General features: G+C 61.8%; 3 protein-coding genes across 7 annotated transcripts; 1 reads left to right on the top strand and 2 right to left on the bottom strand.

The window, feature by feature from the left end:
* Positions 1-121: 121 nt before the first annotated feature.
* Positions 122-3695, bottom strand: Jsrp1 (junctional sarcoplasmic reticulum protein 1). 5 transcript variants are annotated; one of them, XM_026414718.2, is made up of 8 exons: positions 3599-3695; positions 3208-3462; positions 2524-2674; positions 2182-2219; positions 1909-2023; positions 1438-1608; positions 771-862; positions 122-683 (listed from the first exon to the last, which is right to left on the bottom strand). In XM_026414718.2, the coding sequence occupies exons 3-8, from the start codon at positions 2639-2641 to the stop codon at positions 216-218; spliced, it is 1002 nt and encodes a 333-aa protein (XP_026270503.2). In that variant the 5' UTR covers positions 2642-2674; positions 3208-3462; positions 3599-3695; the 3' UTR covers positions 122-215. The 5 variants fall into 5 exon arrangements, with proteins under 5 accessions (XP_026270503.2, XP_026270504.2, XP_026270502.2 ...); XM_026414719.2 differs by having other exon boundaries at positions 3208-3333; positions 3599-3690; XM_026414717.2 differs by having other exon boundaries at positions 3208-3492; positions 3599-3672.
* Positions 3696-11282: 7587 nt separating this feature from the next.
* Oaz1 (ornithine decarboxylase antizyme 1) lies at positions 11283-15500 on the top strand. Its single transcript, XM_026414739.2, is given in 6 exon segments — positions 11283-11517; positions 13662-13719; positions 13721-13807; positions 14210-14382; positions 14673-14758; positions 14940-15500. Coding segments are annotated over 6 exon segments (684 nt in total). The 5' UTR covers positions 11283-11371; the 3' UTR covers positions 15074-15500.
* Positions 15501-16894: 1394 nt separating this feature from the next.
* Positions 16895-20163, bottom strand: Peak3 (PEAK family member 3). Its single transcript, XM_026414740.2, has 3 exons — positions 20082-20163; positions 19053-19558; positions 16895-17674 (listed from the first exon to the last, which is right to left on the bottom strand). The coding sequence occupies exons 1-3, from the start codon at positions 20161-20163 to the stop codon at positions 16895-16897; spliced, it is 1368 nt and encodes a 455-aa protein (XP_026270525.2).
* Between the last annotated feature and the right edge of the window lie 3476 nt (positions 20164-23639).

The raw sequence follows: 23639 nt of genomic DNA, 5'->3' as shown, positions 1-23639 counted from the left end.
CCTGCGTCTTGGGGAGCCCTGAGGGCCTCCTTCTGCCTTCTCAAGTGCAGGGCCTGAGTCACCCCTGGTCCCTCAATGCCATTCAGACATGGGGTCCAAGCGCGAAGGAGCAGGCAACGCATTGGCCGTAGCACTCGCTTTATTTTGCTGGAGCCTCGGGGCCATTGAGGGGAGCCGAGATGGGTCCCGGGACGCGCTCGGGACCCAGGCCCGGCTCAGCCCCGCCCCTTGCCCGCGCGGAGCTTCTGTCGGCCTGGATGCCCGTCCTCCTCGTCGTCAGGGTGCCGCGGGGGGGCCCAGACCTGCCTTTTCCTGTGCTCAGGGTACCTGGGGTCCTTCGCCCAAGGCCGATGGCCCCTTTCGCGTGCCTCCCAACGTCGGGGCAGGGCTTCCCGGGCCTCCCTGGCGACCCGCGGCCTCTCCTTCCGCGGCTTCTCCTTTCGGATTTTCTCCTTCGGCGGCCTCTCTTCCCTCCGCGGCCTCTCCTTCCGCGGCCTCTCCTTGGGCCCACCGTCCTCCCCATCAGCCTCTCTGGTGGCCTCCCCAGCTTCCCCTGGAGCCTTCTCTGCGGCCTCCTTGGTCATGGGGACCTCGGGACTGTCCTCTGTCTTCCCCTGGAGTGCTGGTGGCCCCGCCTGGGGAGCGGGCGGTCTCGATGGGGGCTCCCGGAGGGTGGGCTCAGGCTGTAAGACGTGCACGTGGGGTCTGGAGGCGGCCGCACTCTTCCTCCTGGACAAGGGCCCACCTCCCGCAGCCTCTGGGAAGCTTACCAGGGAGGACACCGGCTCTGTGTGCGGAGAACTCCGAGGGACCCAGGGCTCAGGGGCAGGTGTGGGGGCAGTCCCCTCCCCAATCATGGCATCTGGCGGACCGGTGGGGAAAGCCGGTCAGCCTGGGCCTTAGGAGGGGTCACACTGTCCACTGCCACCCCTCCCTCCACCCTAGAGCTCCAGGCCCCGGACCACAGAGTAGGCCGGGCTGTGCCTCTGGCAGGGCTCCCTGCTGCCAAGGGCACTCCTGTCCCGCACCTCCCTTTTTCCTTTTAACGCGGGCTTCAGGAGAGTCCCTAGAAAGGGTGAGTCTCAGGCCTGTCCCACATGGACTTTAGGACGCTCCCCTCTGGAGGGCGCTGAAAAGGGGCGCACTGTGGGGCCAGAGGGTGCTCCAGGCAGGAGCTGGAAGGGGGAGCCCAGGCCACGAGGCCGGTGTGAGCGTGGCCTTGGCGGGAGGGGGAGGGGAGAGTGGTCCTAGGCCGGTCACTGGGGGAGGGGTTCTCACGAGCGAGCTCAAGGGAGGGGCGCAGGAGAGCGGCCGGCCAGAGCCCCCACCCTGGAGAGGAGGCACCCAGACCCCGCCCCTGCGCGTGCTGGGCCCTTCCCTGAGGAGCGGGCGTCCTGGTCCCCAACCCCCATCCCACCTCTGGGGAGCCCGGCTCACCGTGGCACAGCTGGAAGGCGGAGCCCAGCAACGCCACCAGGGAGGCCAGCACCAGGCACTTGTTGAGGGTCACGTCTCCCCAGGGCAGCTCCTCCCCGAGGGCGGGGAGCGGCACTGATGGCTGCGGTGGCGCGGCCTGCGCCTTCTTACGTGCGGGGACGCTCCGAGGGGCTGCAGGGTGGGTGTTCTGAGCTCCGGCTCTGGGCTCCGCAGCACCCTCCGCCCGCGCTGGGCGCAGGGCAGACCGGCACTGCCTGCCCCAGCCCCTCGCAGGTGAGCCGAGCCCTGGACGCCCGGCAGCTCTGGCTTACCGGGTGCCCCTGCCCTTGCCGGCACTGCCTGCCACTGGCATCCAGGAGCCCCCATGGCATCCGGTCACTTGACCCCCTAAATTCAGTGACCCAGGCTGCAGCCTGTCCCCATGCCAATCTGTACCCACCCCTGCCTCACCCATGCCTGTTGCAAACCCACTTGCTCCAGATTTCAGCTTTTCCTTCCCAGCTCCTGGGCTCCCCCTGACCACAGGCTCCTTTTCCATCTTCTTGGGTTTGGTGGCCACATTCCCCACGGCCTCGGGGAAGGATTCCTGTGGGAATCACCAGACTTTCCAGGTCATTGTTTCCTTAGGTCTTTCCTCTAAGGGAGCCCTGCCCTCCCTGGGGTCTAAGAGACACACCCTCTTAGCCAATTTGTCCTCAACTCCAAGGGCATCCTGGGCTGTCACCTGAGGGCCCAGACACTCACCTGGGGCCAGGTGCTGGAGCTGCCCAGCCTGGGGGTCTCTGTGGGTGGGAATAGAGAGCTTAGCCAGGTGGCAGGGCCCCCAGGTCAGACCCCCACCTGCCGCTGCGCTAACAGTGCAGCCTCCCAGTTGCAGAGAGCTCAGAGGCCCCTTGCCCCAAAGCACAAAGACTCCAAAGGCCGCCAGGGGTCAGACCCAGATGCAGGTGGCCGGGCACCTGTTCCGGGCTCCTGAAAGACCCCCGAGGCAGGAATGGGGACCAGGCTGGCCGCAGGGAGCAGTTCCAGCCCAGTGAGGGACAGTAACCCCTGGTGTCTGGTGGTGAGCCACCTGGCTCAGCGTACCTGGAGGCTTGTCCCCTGGAGGCCGGCCTGGGCAGGGATCTGCCAAAGCAGAGAGGTCCTCGCTGGCCAGGCAGCTGCCCAGGCCTCCGTCCAGCTCCTCGGAGGCTCTGGTGGTCATGTAGACTGGAGCAGCAGGGGGCCCAGACCAGGGCTGGGAAAAGGAGTTTCACCACCTGGGCCTTCCAGGACAGGAGGCCACCAGCCTCCCTCTGCCACTTCCCACTTGTTGCTGGTCCCTCTCTCTCTAACAGCCTTCTCTGAGCACAGTCACCTCCTGCAAGGGCCCATCCCCAGGCACCCTCCCAGCCCCTCTTACCCACAGCCACCACGCTGGGCCCTCCCCATGGCCTCTCTCTCTGGACCCCAGCATCCCTGAGTGTGGCAGCAAAGGCTGCTGGAGCTCAGAGAGGACTGGAATCCACCCAAGGTCACACAGCAATGAGTCAAAGACTCAGCCCACACCAGAACCTGGGCCCCAGGGTCAGCTCATGTTCTCTGAGCCCAGGGACTATTTTTAACTGGTGTCCAAGGCCAGCAGCACAAGCTGGTCAGTGTCTGAGCCCCTCCCAGGTCTTGCTCCTCTGGGGGCTCTCTTTGACCATCCTCACCCATCATTCCTGGCACCCCAAGCTTTCGCCCATCCTCATGTTCCGAGGGGCCCAACCCCCAGCAGCCAGAACCCACCTGGCCCTGGCCACAGTAGTTGAGGGCAGGGGAGGAGGGTCCTGGGGTCTTCCTGTCCCAGCGTGCCCACGGCCCCGGCCTCCTCTCTCGGCCTCTGTTCCCATACGGCAGATGAGGAAACCGAGGCTGCAGACGCGGCCAACCTGAAGTCAGCCCCAGACCTTGCTTTTTGAGGTCCCCGGGCCTCTGGCTGCTGGTTCTAGTGGGTCCCTCACCCCAGGAAGGGAGGCCCCCCTTCCCTGGGGCTGGGAGACCCTGAGGGGCGGAGGAGGAAGGCTTCAGTGCCTAGAGGGCCAGGGTGGGAGACCCAGGTGAGGGGGCGGCAGCGCAGGGTAGCAGACCCCAGCCCTGGAGACGGCCTCCCCAGCCCCTGCTCCCCAGCCCCTCTTACCCACAGCCACCACCACGCTGGGCCCGGAGCACAGGATGGAATCTGGGAGGGTGGACGGGACAGACAGTGACAGGTGGCCAGAGACAGCTGGGCGGACCTCACTGAGGACCGTGGAGCAGGGGAGGGGCAGGTGCGAGATCACCACTGGAGTGTCCCCAACCCCCACCACTGGAACCAGGCAGGGTACTGGCCAGAGGGTGACCCCACCCCATTCAGGGTGAGGCCACCACCAGACCAGCCACGGGTGACAACCAGGAGAAGTGGGGTCCAGAGGGGACGGCGCCTGGGCCCTGCTGACTGCTGTCTCCTCTGGGCCACAGTCCTCACAGAGCACCACTGTGTGCAGGTCTGGCTGGGGTGACAGCCACCTCCTGCAGGGCAGGAACCAAGACACCACTCTCCAGCGGAGGAAACCCTGTGGTCATTATTATTATTTTTGAGACCTGGGATTGGATCCAGGGCACTAACCACCAGGCCACACCCCGGCCCTTACTTTGTATTTCATTTTTATTTATTTACTTTTTTTTTTTAGTTGTTGAAAGACCTTTATTTCATTCATTCATAGGCGGCACTGAGAATCAAACCAGTGCTTCATATGTGCCAGGCCACGCACTACCTCCGAGCCCAGCCCAGCCCTTATCTTGTATTTTATTAGAGTCGGGGCCTCCCTGAGTTCTGGGCCTCCCTGAGTTCTGGGGCTGGCTTTGAACTCGTGTTCCTCCTGCCTCAGCCTCCCCGCTGCCGGGATGACAGGCAGGTGCCACCGCACCTGGCTTTTGTCATCATTTTAAAAAATGTTTTTAAACCTGGCACATGGGAGGCCCTGGGTTTGATCCTCAGCATGACATAAAAATAAACAAAATAAAGGCGTGCGTCCATCTACAACTAAGACAAAATCTTGTTTGATTTTTTTTTTTAAAGAAAGCACCTTATTGACACAATTCACGTGCCACCCCGTCTATCTTTGTCCCCAGCACTGGGGCTGGAACCCCCGCTGTCCCATGAGCCACACCCAGCCCGCGACGTCCTATGCTGAGACAGGTCTGGCTCCCTGCAGCTGGACGACAGGCCAGCCACCACACCTGGCTCCCGTCGATTCTGAGGAACCCTCAGCTGGCTGCCGACGTCACCATCACCGCACCACTTCGCCTTGCACCAGGAGAGCTTGAGCTTTTGCGGGAGGCCCAGTGGGCGGAGGCCGACGTCCTCCTGCGGCTGAGCTGCCCCTCCCTGGCCAATGGCTGCTTTGCCCTCCCCCAGCCTCCCTCAGGGCAGGGCCCCCCAGCCAGGCCCCGCAGCCGGGCCTTCTCTCAGAACTTGTCTCTGACCCCACCACGGAGCCCAGACCTGCTGAGGGGGCGCCTCCCTGGGGCTGGGCAGGTCCCTCTCCCTCTGAGCAGGTCACTCCGTGACACTGACCAACAGAGGAGCCGAGACTCCCAGGACGGGAGAGAAGCGGGGCTGCCCCTCACCTCCCAGGGCCTTTCTCCGGGGCGGCCCTGGGCTTCCCCATGGGTCAACAGACCGGGTGAGGGCCAAGCTGCCCGCTGAACAGGACGCCACGTCTCCCGCCCCGAGTTCACTGGCCCTGTCTTCCTGAGTACCAGGGGCTGTGCCAGGGCTTGCCGCGCGGGAGCCCCCTTGGCCACCACCACTCCTGCCCCTCCATGTGTGAGGCGGGGTCTTACTGAGCTGCTCAGGCTGGCCGCCAGGCCCTGGGCTCCCCTGACGTTGCTGTTGCTGCCATAGCCTGCCAAGTGGCTGGGACCACAGACATGTGACACTGCTGAGGCAGGAGGGTCCAAGTTCAAGGCCAGGCTCAGCCACCTAGCCAGACCCAGAGCAACCTCTGGAGACCCTGCCTCAAAGTGACCTTTAAAAGGCCGGGTGTAGGACAAGGACGCCCGAGGGACACTGGCCTGGGCTGCGGGCCCGGTCAGTGGAGTGGGTGCGGCACTTCTTGTCCAGGTGCCCGGGAGTCGTGGCCCTGGCCTGGGGTTACTTCCCGCTGGGGCACTTCCTGCCGCCTCCAGACCTTCCAGAGCCTTCTCCTGCTGCCAAGGGCATGAGTGGCACCCCTTGGGTATCCGAGGATGTCACCGGGCAGGAACAGGAACCTGCCCTGCTTTGCCAAGCTCCTTCCAAGTTTTGATGTTTTAAATGAGCACTTTTTTACACAATATCTTTGTTTATTTATTTTTATGTGGTGCTGAGGATCCAACCCAGGGCCTCCCACATGGGAGGCCTAACAATCCCAGCGGCTCAGGAGGCTGGGACAGGAGGATCGAGAGTTCAAAGCCAGCCTCAGCAAAAGTGAGGCGCTAAGCAACTCAGTGAGACCCTGTCTCTAAATAAAATACAGAAAAGGGCTGGGGACGTGGCTCAGTGGCCGAGTGTTAGGAGCCACAGCAAAAATATTGATACAGGCACCTTTGGATTTTATTGACTGCCAGCCAGCAATTCACATTCATATGGTAATTGGACTCATGCTGTTCAGCTGGGCCCATTTCAAGACTCAGGTTACTCATGTCACTCTTGTAATGGGAGAGTTCCCATTGGTTGGGAAAGGATGGTAGGAGGGTGTTCCGGGGGAAGGGGAAACCCCCCCCCCCCTGCTCAGGTAGAACACACACGTGGCGGACCCACCTGTTAGGGGACGCACACGGCCTCTCTCTAAATAAAACTTTGTCTCAGTTTGACTGGCTTGTGTTTTTGTGCCCAACCGGGTTGCAAGATTGCAAGCCCGTGTGCACTGACAGCTCAGCAGGGGATCGCTCAGCAGGGGTGCCGCAGGCAGTGCTCGGCAGCAGGAGCGGGACTCAGCCGGCCCGGGGCCGGGCAGTTTGCGGCAGCCGAGTGGCCCTGAGTTCAATCCCTGTACCTCTCCAAAAAATAATAAAATAAATACAAAATGCAAAGGGCCAGGGGAGCGCAGTGGGTGGCGCCCCCTGGGTTCCCTCCCCAGGACTGGGAGAGAGGGGAAAACCACTAAATGAGCAACCAGTCCTCTTTTCTTCAGCAACAACAGTTGTTCAAACACCGACGCCACGGGGTGGGGCTGGGCTGGCTCCGTGGTGGGCGCTGTCTGGCAGGGGCCAGGCCCTGGGTTCCATTATCAGCATCAGCACCGCATATAAATAAATGAAATAAAGGTCCATCGGCGATTTTTAAAATGGTTTTAAAAAACAAGCAGTCACAGTGTTCAAAAGTGAAGAGGAAGCTTGTGACCACTGCCGTGTCACCTCGTGGGGCAGGAAGTGCCAGGGGCTGAGAGCCACAGCGAGCAGCTGATTAGTACAGTCGTCACGCGTGACAGAAGTTGGGAACCGGAGGGGCGCACGCAACCTGCCACCTGGGGCCTATAAGTAGCACTTTGCTATGCTGTGTTTTGGGGTGACAAGGGGGTGGAACCCAGGGCCTGGTGCAGGCTGGTCACGTGCTCGCCCCAGAGTGGCACCCCAGCCTGCTTCCTCCAATTTCATTTCAAAGTCAGCTGCAGGCGTCACCCCACTTCCCAAAGCACCTCAGCACACAGGGCCGACCCGGGCGGGCGCGGGACACACCTGGGCTGCAGCCTGGAGGCGAGGCTCATGCAGAGCCAGGGCCGGGCTCCCGCCGGGCGGCCAGCTCCTGCCCAGGGGCTCAGCCTGCAGCCACACACCCCTCAGGCCTGGGCCCCAGTCCAGCGAGGGCCTCCCTGGCCCAGGGACAGTCCATGGTCCTCTCTTCCAGCTCCTGAGACCCCAGGGAGACTCCCCGTCCCCTCTCCAGCTTCAGGGCCAGCAGCACAGCGTCTTCCAGGCCCTCTGACCCTGACCCTGCTCCTCCTCTCAGCAGGACCCTGTAGTGACCCTGGGTGGCCAAAGCTCAAGACCCTCCCCTGGTCATACCTGAGTCCCTTCTCCCCAGGAGGTGACATGTTCACAAGTTCTGGTAATTAGGATATGGCACTTCAGAGGGCCCTTATTCACCAAACTCCATGAGTCGCTTTTTTTTTTTTAAATTCTTTTTTCAGTTGTGAAAGCCGGTCTCTGGCCCCCACTGCCACCCCTGCCCGCCGGCCGCGCCACCACCTCCGGGATGCACCCAGAACGCCTGCTGCCACCCCTGCTGCCAGGGCCACGCCCTCCACAGCTCCCTGCGCCCTCAGGCACCTCCCACCAGATCCAGGTTGGCCCTGGGTCCCTGGCAGGATGCACGGGTGACCCCTCTGTCACCCAGAGCGTTAACCGGTGTGGCCGGCCAGTCGGGGGCTGCCCCTGCCCCTGTACAGTGCCACAGCAGCTCCTGGGTGAGAGGGAAGGGCTGCCTGCTCCCCTGGGCTGCAGACCCCTCCCCCCAGCCCACCTGCTCCACTAGGTGACCCTGTGGCCTCGCCCCCGGGTGGGTGACTCTGCCCCCAGGGATGCAGACAGTGGGTGTTGGGGGCACTGGTGGCCATCATGACAGGGAGCTCTTAGCCTGGAGGGTAGAGGCTGGGGACTCTGCTCAGCACCTCAGGGCCCAGGACACCTCCCCCAGCGTCCACCAGGAATTCACTCTCTGACACTGGCAGTGGGCGGGCTGGACCAGGGGGCAGGGCAGGGTCCTCAGGGTGCTGGAGGAAGTGGCTTTGGTGTCTGTGACCTGGGGGTGGCCAGAGGCCAAGGGGAGCAGCTGCAGGGTTCCCACGCAGTATCCAGGTCACTCCTGCTTCCTGGGCTACTGCGAAAAGGGTCCTCAGGAAAGCAGGCCTGACGCCGGGCCCTGGCCACTGCAATCCACCCGCCTGCTCTGACCCCAAACGCCAGTCTCCATTTGTTTTTCACCAAGTGACTCTACTTCTTCTTTTCACCCACAGAGATTCCAAACTAAAGTGGTTTTGGCCAGCGACTGGACCAAGTCTGCCAAGGAGAGATAACCCTGCCCACCCCCGCCTTCCGGGAGGCTTCTGGCCTCCATGTGGCCAGGTGTGACCCAAAGGTCACTCCGGAGCTTGCCTTGCCATGCAGAGTGCCCCATTGGGCCAGACGGTCCTAGGGGTCACTTTCTGGCCTGAGTCATGGAGGGTAAGCAGGCCACAGCCCCCGTGACCAAGGCTGGCCATTGTCAGGCCAGGTTCTGCACACCTGGCCCAGAATTGCCCATCTGCCTGCCCTGGGGAGCTGTTCAGAGGTCAAAAAACAGATCTCAAAACCCACAGGCTGGGCTGGACCGCGGCTTGGGGTGGAGCACTCGCCTAGCAATGGGGGGCCCTGGGGTCACCCCAGCACTGAAAAGGAAGAACCCGAAATAGCAAAGGTCCTCACCTCCTCCAAGGCAGGCCCAGCCCTGCCCAGGGCCAGCTGCTGGGAGCACACATTGGACATGAGATGTACTCTGGGCAGAGAGCCCCACGACGGACGGACGGTCAGCAAAGACCACCTACTTTCTATGCTCTCCACGACCCCCGTTCTCCACAACTTCTTGATAAGATGCACGTCCCCCAAACGATTCTCTAGTGGCCTAACCTCTGCTTACCCAGTTGTATCACTGTCCTCTGACTGGTGTTCCCCCCACGGAAGGGTACCTGGAGGCACCTCCCATCGGAGACGACTTCCATGGGTCTGCAGTCACTTGAGGCCCCTAGGGGAAGGTTGAGTCTAACTCAAATAGGCCTGGAATACCGTGAGAACCCAGCATTGCCAAGACACGGGAACAGGCAGGAGTGGCTGCGACCCCACGTAACTCCCCAGAGTTCCCGTTTGTGTTTAAACCATGGCAGGTGCGATGGGCACCATCATCCCAGCAACTCGGGAGGCTGAGGCAGGAGGACAGCAAGTTCCAGGCCGGCCTCAGCAACTTAGCAAGGCCCTCTTTCAACATAAAAAGGGCTGGGATGTGGCTTGACGGTAAAGTGTCCCTGGGTTCAATCCCACTCCCCCCCAAAAAAGATCAACACTAGGGCTGAGGCTCAGCAGTGGGCACCCCAAAACAATTTTTATTTATTTATTTTTCAATTAATTTATCAATTTTTATTTATTTTTATTTTTGGTACTAGGGATTAAACCAGGAATATTTTACCACCAAGCCACATCCCCAGCATTTTTTCTTTTTTTGTACCAGGGATTGAACTCAGGGGCACTCGACCACTGAGCCACACCCCAGCCCTATTTTGTATTTTATTTAGAGACAGGGTCTCACTGAGCTGCTCAGAGCCTCGCTGATGCTGATGCTGGCTTTGAACTCTCAATCCTCCTGCCTCAGCCTCCCAAGCCACTGGTATTACAGGCGTGTGCCACCACGCCTGGCTAAGCTCCTTATTTTTGATGTTGAGACAGAGTCTTGCCATATTGCTCAGGGTCTCACTGATTTGCTGAGGCTGGCCTAAACTTGTGGTCCTCCTGCCCTGGCCTCCCCAGTAGCTAGGATTACAGGCATGAAACACCAAGCAAGGTCTTATTGCTTTGCTAGTAAAGGAGAAACACCAGGAACTCTTGTCCCAAAGGCTATGGTTCTGCCCATCAGCTGAAACAGGGTCCTTCCTTCTTCCCTCCCTCCCTCCCTCCTGGCTAGGGCTGGGGATCTTGCTCAGTGATAGAGCATGTGTGAGCCTCTAAGCTCAATTCCCAACACCAAAATAATCAAAGTAGGACCTGAAAAGCAAAGTGGGCCTTGCAGGAAGTAGTATTTTGTTTTTTGGAGGGGAGGGTTGCTGAAAGCTACATTTAGTATATACATAAAACAGGAACTATTTTACTGAATTTAACTTTGAAGTGAAGTGTTTTTGCTTGGTAAGTCCAAGTTTTAGTCTACACACGAAATACGTTCTGAATTTAACCACACCAAGTTCCACCTTTGCTCCTTAAATGCAGATTGTAATTCACACATGAAATACGTTCTGAATTTACCTAGGAGGTAAGATATTCTTGCTTAAGTCTAGGTTGTAGTTCTCACACAAATTACTTCACCAAACTTAACTGCAAAAGGATGAACAAATCCAAATTTTGGTTCATACATACTCTGAATTGTAATTTTGCTTGGGGCACACTGTGGTCCACACACACTAAATCCTTCTGAATTTATCTGTGCCAAGTACGATTTTTGCCAACGTCCAAATTCTACACGAAAACTTCACCAGCTTAGAGTATCTAACAGTTCTTCTCTAAATTGCTTCCAAACAAGAGGAACCAGGGCCACAAGGATCGCGGATTACCCCAAGGTCATTGATGAAAGTAATTCCTTGCTATGGGGGATGGGAGTCCTAAGACCCCCCGAAGACCTCGGGGCCTGTGTCGCGCAGAACCACCGAGGCGGGGGTGATCCCGATGGGTGACGGGACCCCAGAGGAGACGATGGGGGACCAGAGGGACACGCGGCCACCGAGAGGGCCCCAGAAAGCGGGCGACGCGCGCCCCCGCCCCAAGGCCTGGCTGTGGTGACGGCGTGGGGGCGGGGCGTATAGCGCGCACCCGATGCCACGGTGGCTCCGCCCCTCTCACGCCTGTAGAGTGACGCTAGCCGCAGGGGGAGGGACCCGAAACGAATCGACCAATTCTTGTCACGGACTTGCCAGCGGCCCTCGCCCTCTACCAATCAGATGCCGAGGAGGGCGGGAGTACCTGGTTCTCCCGGCGGCCCCGCGGCTCCGCCCCCTCGTGCGGCTGCGTTTGCGACGGCGTGGGGGGCGTGGCCTAGATGCGACGCCTATAAAGGTGGGAGGCGGCAGCGGCGCCATTTTGCGAACGGCGAGCAGCGGCGGCGGCGCGGAGAGGCGCAGCGGAGGTTTTCCTGGTTTCGGACCCCAGCGGCCGGATGGTGAAATCCTCCCTGCAGCGGATCCTCAACAGCCACTGCTTCGCCAGAGAGAAGGAAGGGGATAAACCTAGCGCCACCGTCCACGCCAGCCGCACCATGCCGCTACTTAGTCTGCACAGCCGCGGCGGCCGCAGCAGCGAGAAGTGAGCGCCCCACCCCCGCCCGAAGCTTCCAGAAGCGCTGGCCGCGCAGGCCCAGGGGGCCCGGTCTCCGGGAGCCAGATAGGTCCTGGGAGCGCGAGATCCGCCCCTTTGTCCAGGCCACAATCGCGCCGGGGGCGGGTTCTCGGCGGCGGGGGCGGGGCCGGTCCCGGGCGCCCCCGGCCGGAGCGCGTTGGGGGGGCCGGGGGCGGGGCGTGGGGTCGTGCGCCCGGTTTTGTGGGTGGCAGGATGAAGAAAGATTTAGGGCGGGGTGTGGGTCGAGTGCGAGGCTTGGTCGCAGGATGGGAGTCGGATCGGGGAGAGGGGTTCTCTTCGGGGTTAGTTTAGGGGTCGCAGCTTGGGGACTGGCTTGGGGGAGGGGAGTGGACTAGGGGACCGAGATGAAGAGGTGGGCTCCAGGGGTGGTGGGGTTTGGAGGTCTCTACTTGCGGTCTCCGCTTTGGGGTGCGATTGGGGTCTGATTCGAGTGCATGGAAAGGAGAGTCGCATTGCGGGGAGTGGCCTGAAGTTGGGAATCAGGTGTGGAGGGGGACGGGGGGAAGGGGAGTGAGCCTGGGAAGAGGTTTGGGGCGCTCAGGACAGGGAGTCCGGTGGGGTCGAGGGCCGGACCTGTGTCGGTTGGGCTCGATGGCTTGGGGCCTCTGTGGAGGAGTCTGTTTCGGGCCCTAGTGTGGGTCGGGTCAGATCCAGGGGTGGGTGGGGTCTGGGCTGCCCGGAGGCCGACTGGGGCCGGCAGTCGCATGAATCTGCACTTTTCGGTCGCAGCCGCCCCTGACTGCCTGCAGGGACCGTGGGCTCTCCGTGGCTGGATTCACTCTCTTAAGCTGGTCCCCTGTTACGGCCGCTCTCGTGGGCTCCGCTTCGAGCTCCGGAGAGAGTTGGTCTGGATGGCCCAGGCCCTGGACGTGCTCCGGGCTAGGCCGCCCACGTAGAGGTGCTTGGGGCTTTTTTCTGCTTTGACTGCCGCGGCGGGACAGTACAGCGGAGCGCAGGGCGGCGATGGCGGCCACCTGCTGGGAAGAGCGATCCAGGCCGCTTCTGTGCGCGCCGTGCCGGAGGCGGCGGTGGTTTGCGGCTGGCGGTGTACTGGCCCTGCCTCTGCTGGGGTGGCGTCCGAGGCAGACTTCCCAGGTGGGCGTTGATGGCTCCTGCGGCTGGGAAACTGACCTCTGTGTTGGTGGGGCTGCGGTCTGGTGCCCCCCCCCCTCGAGGCTGTGCAAAATGGAGGCGATTTGGGGGCTGTTTACACTGCGCAGCAAATGGCTGCTGGAGCTGCCGGGTGCGCAATTGTGAAAAACTCCCCCTGGGGCGTGAGGCGAGTCAGCGATATGACGCAACTCTGGGCCTGAGCCCTGGGTGCCAGAGGGGCGGAGCCAGGCCCTCTGTCAAGGGTTGGGATCAAAACAGGCTGTGAGCCTGTGCGCCCTGGTGGCTTCTGCCTGACGACAAAAGGTCTGCGCCTGAGAGGGAGAGGGAAGTTCCCTTAGAGACCGGTGGCCCGTCTCTGAGAAGAGCTAGACTTTCAGATTCTTGCAGGAGTGTGAAGTTGGAAAGGGGAAGCTGAAGTGTTGAGGTTAGAAAAGGGAAGGAAACTTCAGTGTGGCGGGCTTGGATTGGGCATCTCTTGCAGTCACTCCACAAAAGCAGAGTTGTTTTGCAGTATCTGGTATAGAATCTGACAGAAATTAGCACCAATTTGGCTTCATTAAAACAAGATGAAAAGAATCTTCGCCCCAAAGCAACTTCATTTAGAAACACCATATCCACACACACACTGTCAGCAGTTAGTGAGAGAAGAGAGACCTGGGAAGAATAGTTGAGTGACATTATGATGATGCTCACAAAAATGACAATCACGAAACGGGAAGCAGTGTGGCGGGCTTGGGTTGGGCAAGACCGCCCATCCCTAGATGGTCAGAGCAGAGAATTGTGGGCATCAACATCTTCTCCCCAGGAGTCAGATTCCCGTCCACTGTTTCTCTTGTCCAGGTTGAAGGCTTTAGGCAAACCCTGGACAGCCCAGAGGCATGGCTCCGGAAGGCACAGTGCAGTAGGCAGTGGGCTCTGGAAGGCAGACAAAGGCGAAGTTGATTGGGCTGCCCCCTTAACCAGCCTCTCTCTCCCAGTTCTAGGGTCTCCCTCAGTTGCTGTAGTAACCTGGGTCCAGGGCCTCGGTGGTGCTCCTGATGTCCCTCACCCACCCCTGAAGATCCCAGGTGGGCGAGGGAATAGTCAGAGGGATCACAATCTTTCAGCTAACTTATTTTACTCTGTAAGTATTTGGGCTCCTTGGGCTGGTCAGTGTCTGAGTGGGGATAGAGCAAGAGTGTGATTCCCAAATGACGCTCCGGCGGGCCTGAGCAGAAGTCACCTGCTGCTCCCTGCACGTGGAGTTTGAACTTTATCAAACCAGGTGCACAGAAGGCCCCAAGCAGCAAATAATCTTTCTGGCTCCCATTGGAGCCTCAAACTGGGGCCCCTGTCCTGGACTTCAGCCACCTCCCTGAGAGGCTTTGAGGCCCAGGTATTAGCACTGCTGGGTGACCCTGCTGTGGTGCTTTCTGGGTTTTCCAGATTGTCAGCAAGCAGCCATCAGGTGTTGCTTTTGCTTTGAGGGGTGATGGGTCATGTGATGGGTTTCCAAAATAGCAGTCTGGGCTCTCTCCTGTGACAGGATAATCGGCTGAATGTAACAGAGGAACTAACGTCTAATAACAAGACGAGAATTCTTAACGTCCAGTCCAGGCTCACAGATGCCAAACACATTAACTGGAGAGCAGTGTGGAGCAGCAACAGCCTCTACATCGAGATCCCAGCTGGCCCTCTGCCTGAGGGGAGCAAAGACAGGTGAGGGCCAGCCCCGGGGGAAGCGTTTTAAATGGGGCACCAGCAGGTCTCACCTACAGAATTTGCTCCCAGGGAACAGTGGCAGTGTCTGGAGACCTTTCTTGGTTGTCCTGATGGGATACGAGGGGCATGCCATGCCCAGAGAACACATGGCGTAGTAGTCCGCAATGCCCTGTGGGGACCCAGGCACAGAGGCAGGTGTCCACTTTGAATGAGGCTTGGGAGACATGGACGGGGCCAGGGCTAGAACCAGAGGGTGCACAGGGTGCTGACGTCTGTGCTTTCTTCAGTTTTGCAGTTCTTCTTGAGTTTGCTGAAGAGCAACTTCATGCTGACCATGTCTTTATTTGCTTCCATAAGAACCGCGAGGACAGAGGTAGGTGACTCCACCTGCTACCCTAGTTCTGCAGGGTGGGGGGAGCGGAGGTGCCTCCCACATCATACCTCCACCCGCCTGCACCTGGTGGGAGTTCTTGGTCTGCCTGCCTGCCCCCTCTCACTGCTGGGAGCCCCTCTGGTGTCCAGGGCCCTGCAGGCTGACAGTGTTTCCCCCGCAGCCGCTTTGCTCCGGACCTTCAGCTTTTTGGGCTTTGAGATTGTGAGACCAGGGCATCCCCTTGTCCCCAAGAGACCCGACGCTTGCTTCATGGCCTACACGTTCGAGAAAGAGTCTTCAGGAGAGGAGGAGTAGTGGCCACGCAGCTCCTCAGGGCCCACCGGGCTGGAGACGGACGCCCTGGAAGGCAGGCCCCCCAGTGTTGTGTGTGGGGGTGGGGGCCTGGCAGCTGTGCTGGGGTTCGAACGTCCTGCTCCTCCTCCGTCTCTCCTGGGTTTGTCCGCATGTCGTAATTGTGCAAATAAACGCTCACTCCAAATTAGTGGTATATTTCTTGAAGTTTAATATTGTGTTTGTGATACTGAAGTATTTGCTTTAATTCTAAATAAAAATTTATATTTTACTTTTTTATTGCTGGTTTAAGATGATTCAGATTATCTGTACCTGAGGAGTTTCTTCTTTGGAGTCTTTGGAAACAGTTTTGGTCTCTTCACCTGGAGAGACAGGTGTTAACCTACCCCTTTATTGCTCTCAAAAATCCCAATAAAAGTGGTCACACCTCTGTTGGCTCCATGGTGTTAACTTGGGAGTGGGCCCCGGGAGGGACGTCCTGGGCTGGGGTCTTGGGCCACCTGTACACAGTAGCCAGGGGTCTGAGCCTACCCTGCTGCCCCACACTCGAAAGCTGGTATCAGGCTGGTGTTGATGGTTCTGGAACAGTCTCTAGCCCCCTCAATATCTTGGTGGGGGGCTGCGGGACTTGAACCCAAGTCGCAGCCCTTTCCCCTGAGTTCCAAGTGAACAGCTGCAACTTACTGCATCCCCAGGGACTGGGTGTTCTCATCTGACTGGTCCCTTAGTCTTCCTGGCAGGTCAGGTGGCTCAGGGGCTCACGTTGTCCACCAGCCCTCAGGGGGCGGTCCTGGTGGACTAAGTCCCTGTGGGAGTTGGCCATGGGCCCTCAGTCTCCAGTTCTGTGTCTCACAGCCTCACTCTGCAGCACCCAGGGAGTGGCATTCTTGGTTCTGGGCCTGAGCAAAAGTGGACAGGCCCAGGTGGGTGTCTGCCCTGTCTGATGGGCTGGGTAAGTTGAGGGTCAAGGCCAAAGATGGCAGGAGGGAGAGGAGACCCTGGATGGACACTTAGGTGACTATTGGCCTTCCCTGCAGCTGTAGCGCTCCCTGCAGGTCACACTGTGGAATGCCACTGGGAGATTCCCTATCTTTGGGAAACAGGCTGGAGAGCGGTGCTGAGGAATTAACCCAGAGGTCCTTTTTTTTTTTTTTTTAATTTTAATGGAGTCTTTTTTTTTTTTAAAGAGAGAGAGAGGAGAGAGAGAGAGAGAATTTTTTTTTTTAATATTTATTTTTTAGTTCTCGGCAGACACAACATCTTTGTTGGTATGTGGTGCTGAGGATCGAACCCGGGCCGCACGCATGCCAGGCGAGCGCGCTACCGCTGAGCCACATCTCCAGCCCTTAATGGAGTCTTTAAGTTGCTTAGCCCCTTGCTAAATTGCTGAGGCTGGCCTCAAAGTTGGTATCTTCCTGCCTCAGCCTCCTGAGCCACTGGGATCCCAGGTGGCTTCAGTGTCAGTCGCTCCAGTACCATGCTATTGAGCACCTGCTGTGTGCCAGGCCTGGCCCAGCCTAGGGAGCTCAGCCTATGGGCAAGGTAGTTGGTAAGAGAGACGGTGAGCCTAGCCGCAAGTAGCAGAAAACAGGAGAGACGCTAGCAAGGGCCCAGGAGGCGCTTTATTTGCTTAGAGATGTGGGTTGGGACTTTTTGGCAGGGGCCTTTGGGGCGGTGAGTTCCGCCCAGGTGGGAGCAACACCCTGTGCTGGTTGCTGGCCTCCTGCACTCTGATGGCGATGCTGGCCCTGTCCCAGTCCTGGGAAGGGGGTGCTGCTTCTCCAGCAGGCCTGGAGACAGGTAGGTGTGCACTCTTCCTTGGGGTCAGTCCCACAGCAGCTCCAGGGCGTGGCCCAGCGAGGCCTCGGTGGCCTCGGCCAGGTATTCACAGCACAGCCAGTCCTCCAGGCCCAGCGCCTCCCCGCCTGCAGCGCGCTCAGCCAGATGCACCACCAGCAGCGCGCGGCGAACCCGCAGCCAGGGCCCCAGCGGTGCCCCGCGGCCACGCAGCTCAAGCCCCGGCCCCCAGAGCAGTGTCTGCAGCGCACCCCGCGTCTGAGCCGCCGAGGGCCGCCTTCGGGGCAGCTGGGCTACCAGGCGCTCCAGGCCCACGGCCACCGGTGTGGCCGAGGGCGTGGCCGGGCCCAGCAGTGTACGGAGCAGGCGACCCATCTGCAGCGCATGGGCGCCCAGGGATCCCTGGGGCCGCTGGCAGACGCAGCCAAAGTCGGCAAGCAGCAGGCGCGGGGGTCCTGGGGCCCCACAGCCTCGCGGCGCTGCCAGCAGTAGGTTCTCTGGCCGCAGCTCCAGCAGGGTCGCGCCCTGCGCCTCCAGGCGCTCCAGGGCGGCGCTCAGCTGCAGGAACAAGAGGGCCACCTCCCACGCAGACTCCGCTGGCCGCTGTGAGCTGACTTCTGCCAGCCACTGCGCCACTGTACGCTCTGGCACCTCCGCGGCCAGCACCGCGGGACCTCTCCAGGGCGCCAGCGGCAGCGCGCCCTCGGGCACCAAGCCACACAGCCCCTGCAGGTTGAAGTGCGGAGGCAACGAGGCCTGCAGCTCCACGCCCCATGGGTGGGGCACGGTCGCTCCCGGCTTGGGCACCTGTGGGTCAGAGGGGGCCATCAGACCCCGACCACTGCGTCCCCCGACCAGCACAGCCCGCAGGAGGGGCCCTACGTTTCTAGAAGCCTTCCCTGCCTGCCTCAGGCCCCTGGACCAGGCTTGGAGCGAAGGCGGCCCCAGCACCTCCAGGAACAGACCATCACCGGATCACCGTGTTCCTTTGGATGTTAGTGGCTAACAATGGCCTCAGGGAAATGGAGCCCGAGAGGAGGGTGGTCAGGGGTGAAAGTCCCTGTTTACCAAAGAGTGGTTCTCACCCAGGGAGAAGGTGTCAGTCAGGACCCAGGCCAGGATGTCCCATGGAAATACTGGCCCGCCTGTGTATTGAAGCTGGCCACTAGCCACACTGGAGGCCGTGACAGGCAGCCAGTGAAGGTGATTTTCACAATGTCTCTATGGACCCCAGTATTTAAAATAAGAGGCCATCGAGGGCTGGAGATGTGGCTCAGCGGTAGCGCGCTCGCCTGGCATGCGTGCGACCCGGGTTCGATCCTCAGCACCACATACCAACAGGGATGTTGTGTCCGCCGAGAACTAAAAAATAAATGTTAAAAATTCTCTCTCTCTCCTCTCTCACTCTCTCTTAAAAAAAAAAAAAAAAAAAAAGAGGCCATCGAGTCAAGAATCTCTGGGTGTTCACGTGGTGAGGGATGTCATCTAGACCGGTGTCACTGAGGTTTGGTGTGCCCTCGACCCAGCACACTCCCAGGGGACCAGCCACACCCCGGGTCTCAGGAGTCTGGGTGACTGACAGACTCCTCGGTGAGGAGCATTCTGGGAGGTGAGAGCCCGGGCCTGGAAGAGGCTCCAGAGTCCGCTGGGCTGGGGCTCCGGCGGGTTTTCAGAAAGACGCTCCCAGGCGGGCTGGACCCGGGTCGCAGGCCAGCCCACGATGGGGCCATCTCATGCCTTAGGATTATTATTTGGTGCCAGGGATTGACACGGGGAGTCTGCTCCTGAGCCACCCGGCCCTTTTAGTGTTCTGTATTGAGAACGGAACTACTCTAAGTAGCTGAGGCTGGCCTCCAACTGGTGATCCTGCCTCAGCCTCCGGAGCCTCTGGGATTGTGGCATGAGCCTCGGTGCCCAGCTTGGACCCAGGAGCCTTGGAACTCAGGTGTGTAGCCGAGTTGGCCCGGGCAGGAGGCAAAGCGGACCCCTGGCCTCTGAGAGGTGTGGGAGGGATTTCCACAACCCCAGGTGCCGCCCAGGTGCTGGCCCCACATTCAGACAGGCGGTTCCAGGCGTCTAGTCATGTCTGAGCTGCAAAGTGGACACGTGGACTGGGCTGGGCCACCCTGGGCCGTGCCCAGGAGGGAGGGCACCCGGGTGTGCTGGGTGCCAGGGGCAGGCTCACCTTGGCAGCCAGGACGTGCCAGGCCACCCCGTCCATGCGCACCACTCGGTAGTAGAGGGCCTCCCCGCTCTCCACGCAAGGCGAGCTGTCCAGCAGGCGGAAGCTGTGGCCCGGGAGGCAGGGGCCCGGGCGGCCACCCATGAGCCGGGCTCGGAGCCGCGAGTGGATGTCACGGAGGGCGTCCAGCTGCCGGGAGGCCAGTGCGGCCTGCACGGCCTCGGGGCTGTGCAGGGGGTGGGTGGAGAGGCCCAGCGCGGCACTGGGTCCATCCCAGGTCAGCCCCGGGGCCCGGCTCATGTCCTCACTGGGGGACCCCTGGAGGGGCCGCCCAGGCTGCCCTGCTCGGGCCCAGCTGGGACCGGGGGCCCTGCGGGTGGGCAGGGACTGGGTTCGGGCCAGGGTCTTCTTGGGCAGGGGCGGGGGTGGGGGCTGGGGGTCAGAGGAGAGGGACCTGGGAGTCCGGGGGCGGCAGGCCTTGGAGGGCAGCAGGTGGGCACGCACCTCCCCTGTCAGGAGAGAGGGGCCAGTTGAGGACCTGCAGGATGTGGGCCCTGGCACTCCCCTGCGTCTCCCTGTCTCTGAAGTGAAATGTGGGTTGGTTGGTTTGCTTTTTGAGGGTCAGGAACAGAGCGCCCTCCAAGAGCCGCACCCCAGCCCTTTGATCTTAGCTGGAGACAAGATCTGGCTAAGTAGCGGAGGCTGGCCTCGAACTCTGGCCCTCCTGCCTCAGCCTCCAGAGCTGCTGGGATGACAGCTGTGGCCGCCCCCTGGTTAAAATGGAAACACCGGCCACCTCTGGTCCTGTCGGACGGGCTGCCACCCCCACTCTGCGGGAGAGAAGCCCGGGCTCAGAGGAGGGGGTCAGTCTTAGAGACTCCAACACCGGGGACCCCGGTTTTCCCACATGGCTCTGGGCTGGTGGCCATCTTTACAGTCTGCTGCCCTGCGGTCCCCTGTCTCCGTCACACCCGAGTCTAGCACTTGCCCCCGATCTCCCCCAGGACAGGGCCCCGGAGCTGGGCTGCTCACCGAGGTTGCTATAGATGGGCTGCGCTGACCAGGGCAGGTGGTCGGACTCCGGGCTCTCGGCGCCTGGCTCAGGGCCGCTCATGGTGCTGCGAGAAGGAGGGTGGCACTTGCAGGGGACCACACACGTTGGGGGGGCTCTGAGCAGAGCTGCTCTCTCCGGCTCCCGCCAGCCTTGACTGCTGTGTGACACTCAGTGAGTTCCTTGCCCTTTCTGGCCACCCCTACCCCCAACCTGGAAAAGTTGCTGCTTCCTCCCGCCCCTGAGGACCCCTACCTTCAGGACTGGCGTGGCCTCGGGGACCACCCTGGGGCCAGGATCCCAGCGGCTGGGGCCCCCGGCCTCCTGGGAGGGTTCAGGAAGCACTGGGCAGCGGTTAGACCGCAGGCTGGCCAGGGGAGGGGCCGGGACCCGTGGCATCACTTCCCCAGCCGCGGTCTCCTCCCCTGGCCTGCCTGCGGGACGGTGCGGGGGAAGCAGGCCCCAGCTGCCCGCGGAGCGGGAGGAGGAAGGACGGGCTGAGGTCTGAGGGCCGTGCTGGGTGGCAGTGGGGGCCCCTGTGAGACGGGGACCCGGGCACTTCCAGCTGCCCCACCTGGGGCGAGAGGAGGCCCAGCCACTTCCATCCTGGGAGAAAGGGGGTCCCCTCGGCAGGCCCTGGAGATACCCCGGGGCACCCCCACCGGGTCCCGGAACGCGGCCTCCAGCAAGGACCCTGCCGGCTCTGTTCTGCCGGCTGTGTGACCATGTCATGCCGCCGTCCCTCTCTGTGCTGCAGCAACCAAAGAGCTGGCTCCCACCTTCTGCTCCAGATGTGGGTTCTGAGCTGATTTCCTGGTCCCACTTCCTGTCCCTGTGTCCATCTCTGGAAGACGTGGACATGCAGGAGCCACCAACGGGAAGCTGTGGTCAGAATGAGGGGCCAGCAGCCAGGGATCCGCTCCAGCACACGCCAAGCCTCACCCCTGGCCAGACCCCGGGTCCTGCCGGCGGCGTCCCCACAGGGCAGGGACGTGCTTGCTGTGCAGCCTGAGCACGGTGCCCGTCCCTGGGGGAGGTCGGGGATGGCCCCCATCACCTGAGCCCCCCCCCGGCCTGTGGAGGCACTTCTAGCTGGAGGCCACCTCCCCAGCCTCGGCCTGCCTCATCCTCCCGGCTCAGGGTCCAGCTCCACCGTCCCCGGCACCTGGAGCACCGCGGCCTGCAGGCTGCGCGAGGCTGGGTCCTATGGTCCTGCTGTCCCAGGTGGAGAGGGCAGGGGGACAAGGCCGCCTACGGTGTCCCCTCCAGACCCTGGGGCAGGTGTCCCGGCCAGTGTCCCCGCCTGGCTGGGATCTGGGCGAGGGCCAGGCCCGGAGGGGCTCCCCTGGGGCTGGAGGCCCAGGCCAGGGCATCGTCCCCCGAGGGCCAGGCCTGGCCAGCGGGCCCGGGGCGCTCGGAGGCGGAAGGTGCTTTCCGTTTTCTATTTTGAGGTAGGACCTTGCTGAGTCGCCCAGGCTGGCCGTGAACTCGCCATCCTCCTGCCTCAGCCTCCGAGCCGCGGGGACGGCCGCGTGCCACCGCAGCGTGGCCTGCGCCTGACGTGTGACATGGTGATGAGATGTTCCATGGGGCCTGACTGCTGGGGTCCGAGTGGCCGCGGTGGCCGGTCAGAAGAGGCTGAGGGGGGCCAGAGCAGGGTCACAGTGTCTAGTCAGGGCTGTCCACCCCAGTGGCCCGGCTGGGCCCTGCCCAGCCTCCCACCCCGGTCCCAGGGCTGTCCTTGGGTTCCAGGCTGGCACTGAGCTCCGGACGCCGGGGCCACCCACATCGCCTGCCCGGGGGGGGGGCAGGGGGCATGGATGTCCGTGGGGTGGGCAGAAGAGTGGCCCCAAAGATGTCTGTGACCGTCCCCAGGGCCTGCGGGTGTGGCACGGGCTCAGCCAGGGGAGCCAAGTTGGTGAAATGGGGCTGCTGACAGCTGGCTTTGAGGTGGGGTCATCCTGGTCATCGGGGCCCAGTGTCACCACAGGGTCCACATGAGGGGGGCAGGAGGGCCAGAGAGAGGCTGAGGACGCTGTGCCGCTGGCTCTGGAGCTGAGGAGGCCGGCGAGGACTCTCGGGGCCTCGGGGGGACCAGCCCTGGCCTCCCGTTTTGGACCTCGAGCTCCCGGAACCTGGGGAAGGACTGAACTCGCGATGCGACACTGAGCTGTCCCCGGCCCTGTTTTGCATTTTACTTAGAGACAGGGTCTCACTGAGCGGCTCAGGGCCCCGCTGTTGCTGAGGCTGGCTTTGGACTCGTGATCCTCCTGCCTCAACCTCCCAAGAGGTTCGCCATCCTCCTGCCTCGGCCTCCCGAGCTGGTGGGAGGACAGGTGCGAGCCACCCACTGGTGTCATCCGGTTCTGCCTTTTTTCAGTATTTATTTTTTAGTTTTAGGTGGACACAATGTCTTCATCTTTATGTGGAGCTGAGAATCGAACCCAGGGCCTCACACGTGCCAGGTGGGAGCTCTGCCACTGAGCCCCAGCCCAGCCCCCACTTGCTGGGTCTTAAGGCGCCGATCCTAAGGTGGTGACAGGGGAGGGAGCCTGAAGGCTTCATTCTGCATATCCAGGAAAACAGGGTTACTAGCCCTGAGCACCAAGGCACAGAGAGGGCAGCAGCTCGCCCTGGGGTACACAGCAGCAGCCTCCCCGGGAACCTCAAGCAAACCTCTCAGGGGACCCACACAAACAACGGGAGGAAGAACACAAAGAGACCGAGGGACCGTCCTGCGCCCGGGGAGCGGGGAGGGGCAGGCGTGGGGCCGAGGGGACCGTCCTGCGCCCGGGGAGGGGAGGAGGGGCAGGCGTGGGGCCGAGGGGACCGTCCTGTGCCTGGGGAGCGGGGAGGGGCAGGCGTGGGGGCCGAGGGGACCGTCCTGTGCCGGGGAGCGGGGAGGGGCAGGCGTGGGGCCGAGGGGACCGTCCTGTGCCGGGGAGGGGAGGAGGGGCAGGCGTGGGGCCGAGGGGACCGTCCTGTGCCGGGGAGGGGAGGAGGGGCAGGCGTGGGGGCCGAGGGGACCGTCCTGTGCCGGGGAGCGGGGAGGGGCAGGCGTGGGGATGTGGGAGGGAGGGCAGCCCGGGCGTCCATGTGTGATGGGGTCGGAGGTGCGTGGCCTGGGGCTGGGCAGGGGAAGCCACGGCCCCCGGTGGTCCACAGACTCCGAGGGCTGCCTCTGGGCTTTCCAGCTCCCACGGAGGCGGCCTCCCCTTCGGCCGGGCCTCATCCTGTGGAGGAGGCCTCTGTCGCGGGGCCTCTCCTTCCGTCCCCTCCACGGGTGACATAGGGAAGCTGGGGCATCGTTCCTGGTTCCAATCGGGGACTCAGAGGCCCTGGACAGGACTGGGTGGCCCTCCAGGGGCCTGAGGCACCTCTCCCTGCTTCTGCCGAAGGACAGAGGGGAAAGCAGCCTCCATGGCCAGCCAGCCCCGCCTGCCCTCGCGCTGTCCCTTGACCTCCGCCCCCAGAGGGCAGGGAGAGACAGGAGCCTCCTTCCCGTGTCCAGTCGGGGAAGCTGAGGCCGGGCCACCCAC

This window comes from Urocitellus parryii, chromosome 3, assembly GCF_045843805.1.
Source record: "Urocitellus parryii isolate mUroPar1 chromosome 3, mUroPar1.hap1, whole genome shotgun sequence".
NCBI lineage: Eukaryota > Metazoa > Chordata > Mammalia > Rodentia > Sciuridae > Urocitellus > Urocitellus parryii.
The sequence above is the reverse complement of the archived record's forward strand: the minus strand, read 5'-3'. Positions and strand labels throughout refer to the sequence as shown.

Coding starts and splice junctions, on each gene's coding strand:
- Jsrp1 (XM_026414718.2), bottom strand. CDS start 2,641: ATGACCACCAGAGCCTCCGAGGAGCTGGACGGAGGCCTGGGCAGCTGC. Junction 2,024..2,181: donor GCTCCAGCACCTGGCCCCAG/GTGAGTGTCTGG, acceptor TGATTCCCACAG/GAATCCTTCCCCGAGGCCGT. Junction 684..770: donor CAGAGCCGGTGTCCTCCCTG/GTAAGCTTCCCA, acceptor CACGTCTTACAG/CCTGAGCCCACCCTCCGGGA.
- Peak3 (XM_026414740.2), bottom strand. CDS start 20,163: ATGAGCGGCCCTGAGCCAGGCGCCGAGAGCCCGGAGTCCGACCACCTG. Junction 19,559..20,081: donor GCCCATCTATAGCAACCTCG/GTGAGCAGCCCA, acceptor CTCTCCTGACAG/GGGAGGTGCGTGCCCACCTG. Junction 17,675..19,052: donor GGCACGTCCTGGCTGCCAAG/GTGAGCCTGCCC, acceptor TCTGACCCACAG/GTGCCCAAGCCGGGAGCGAC.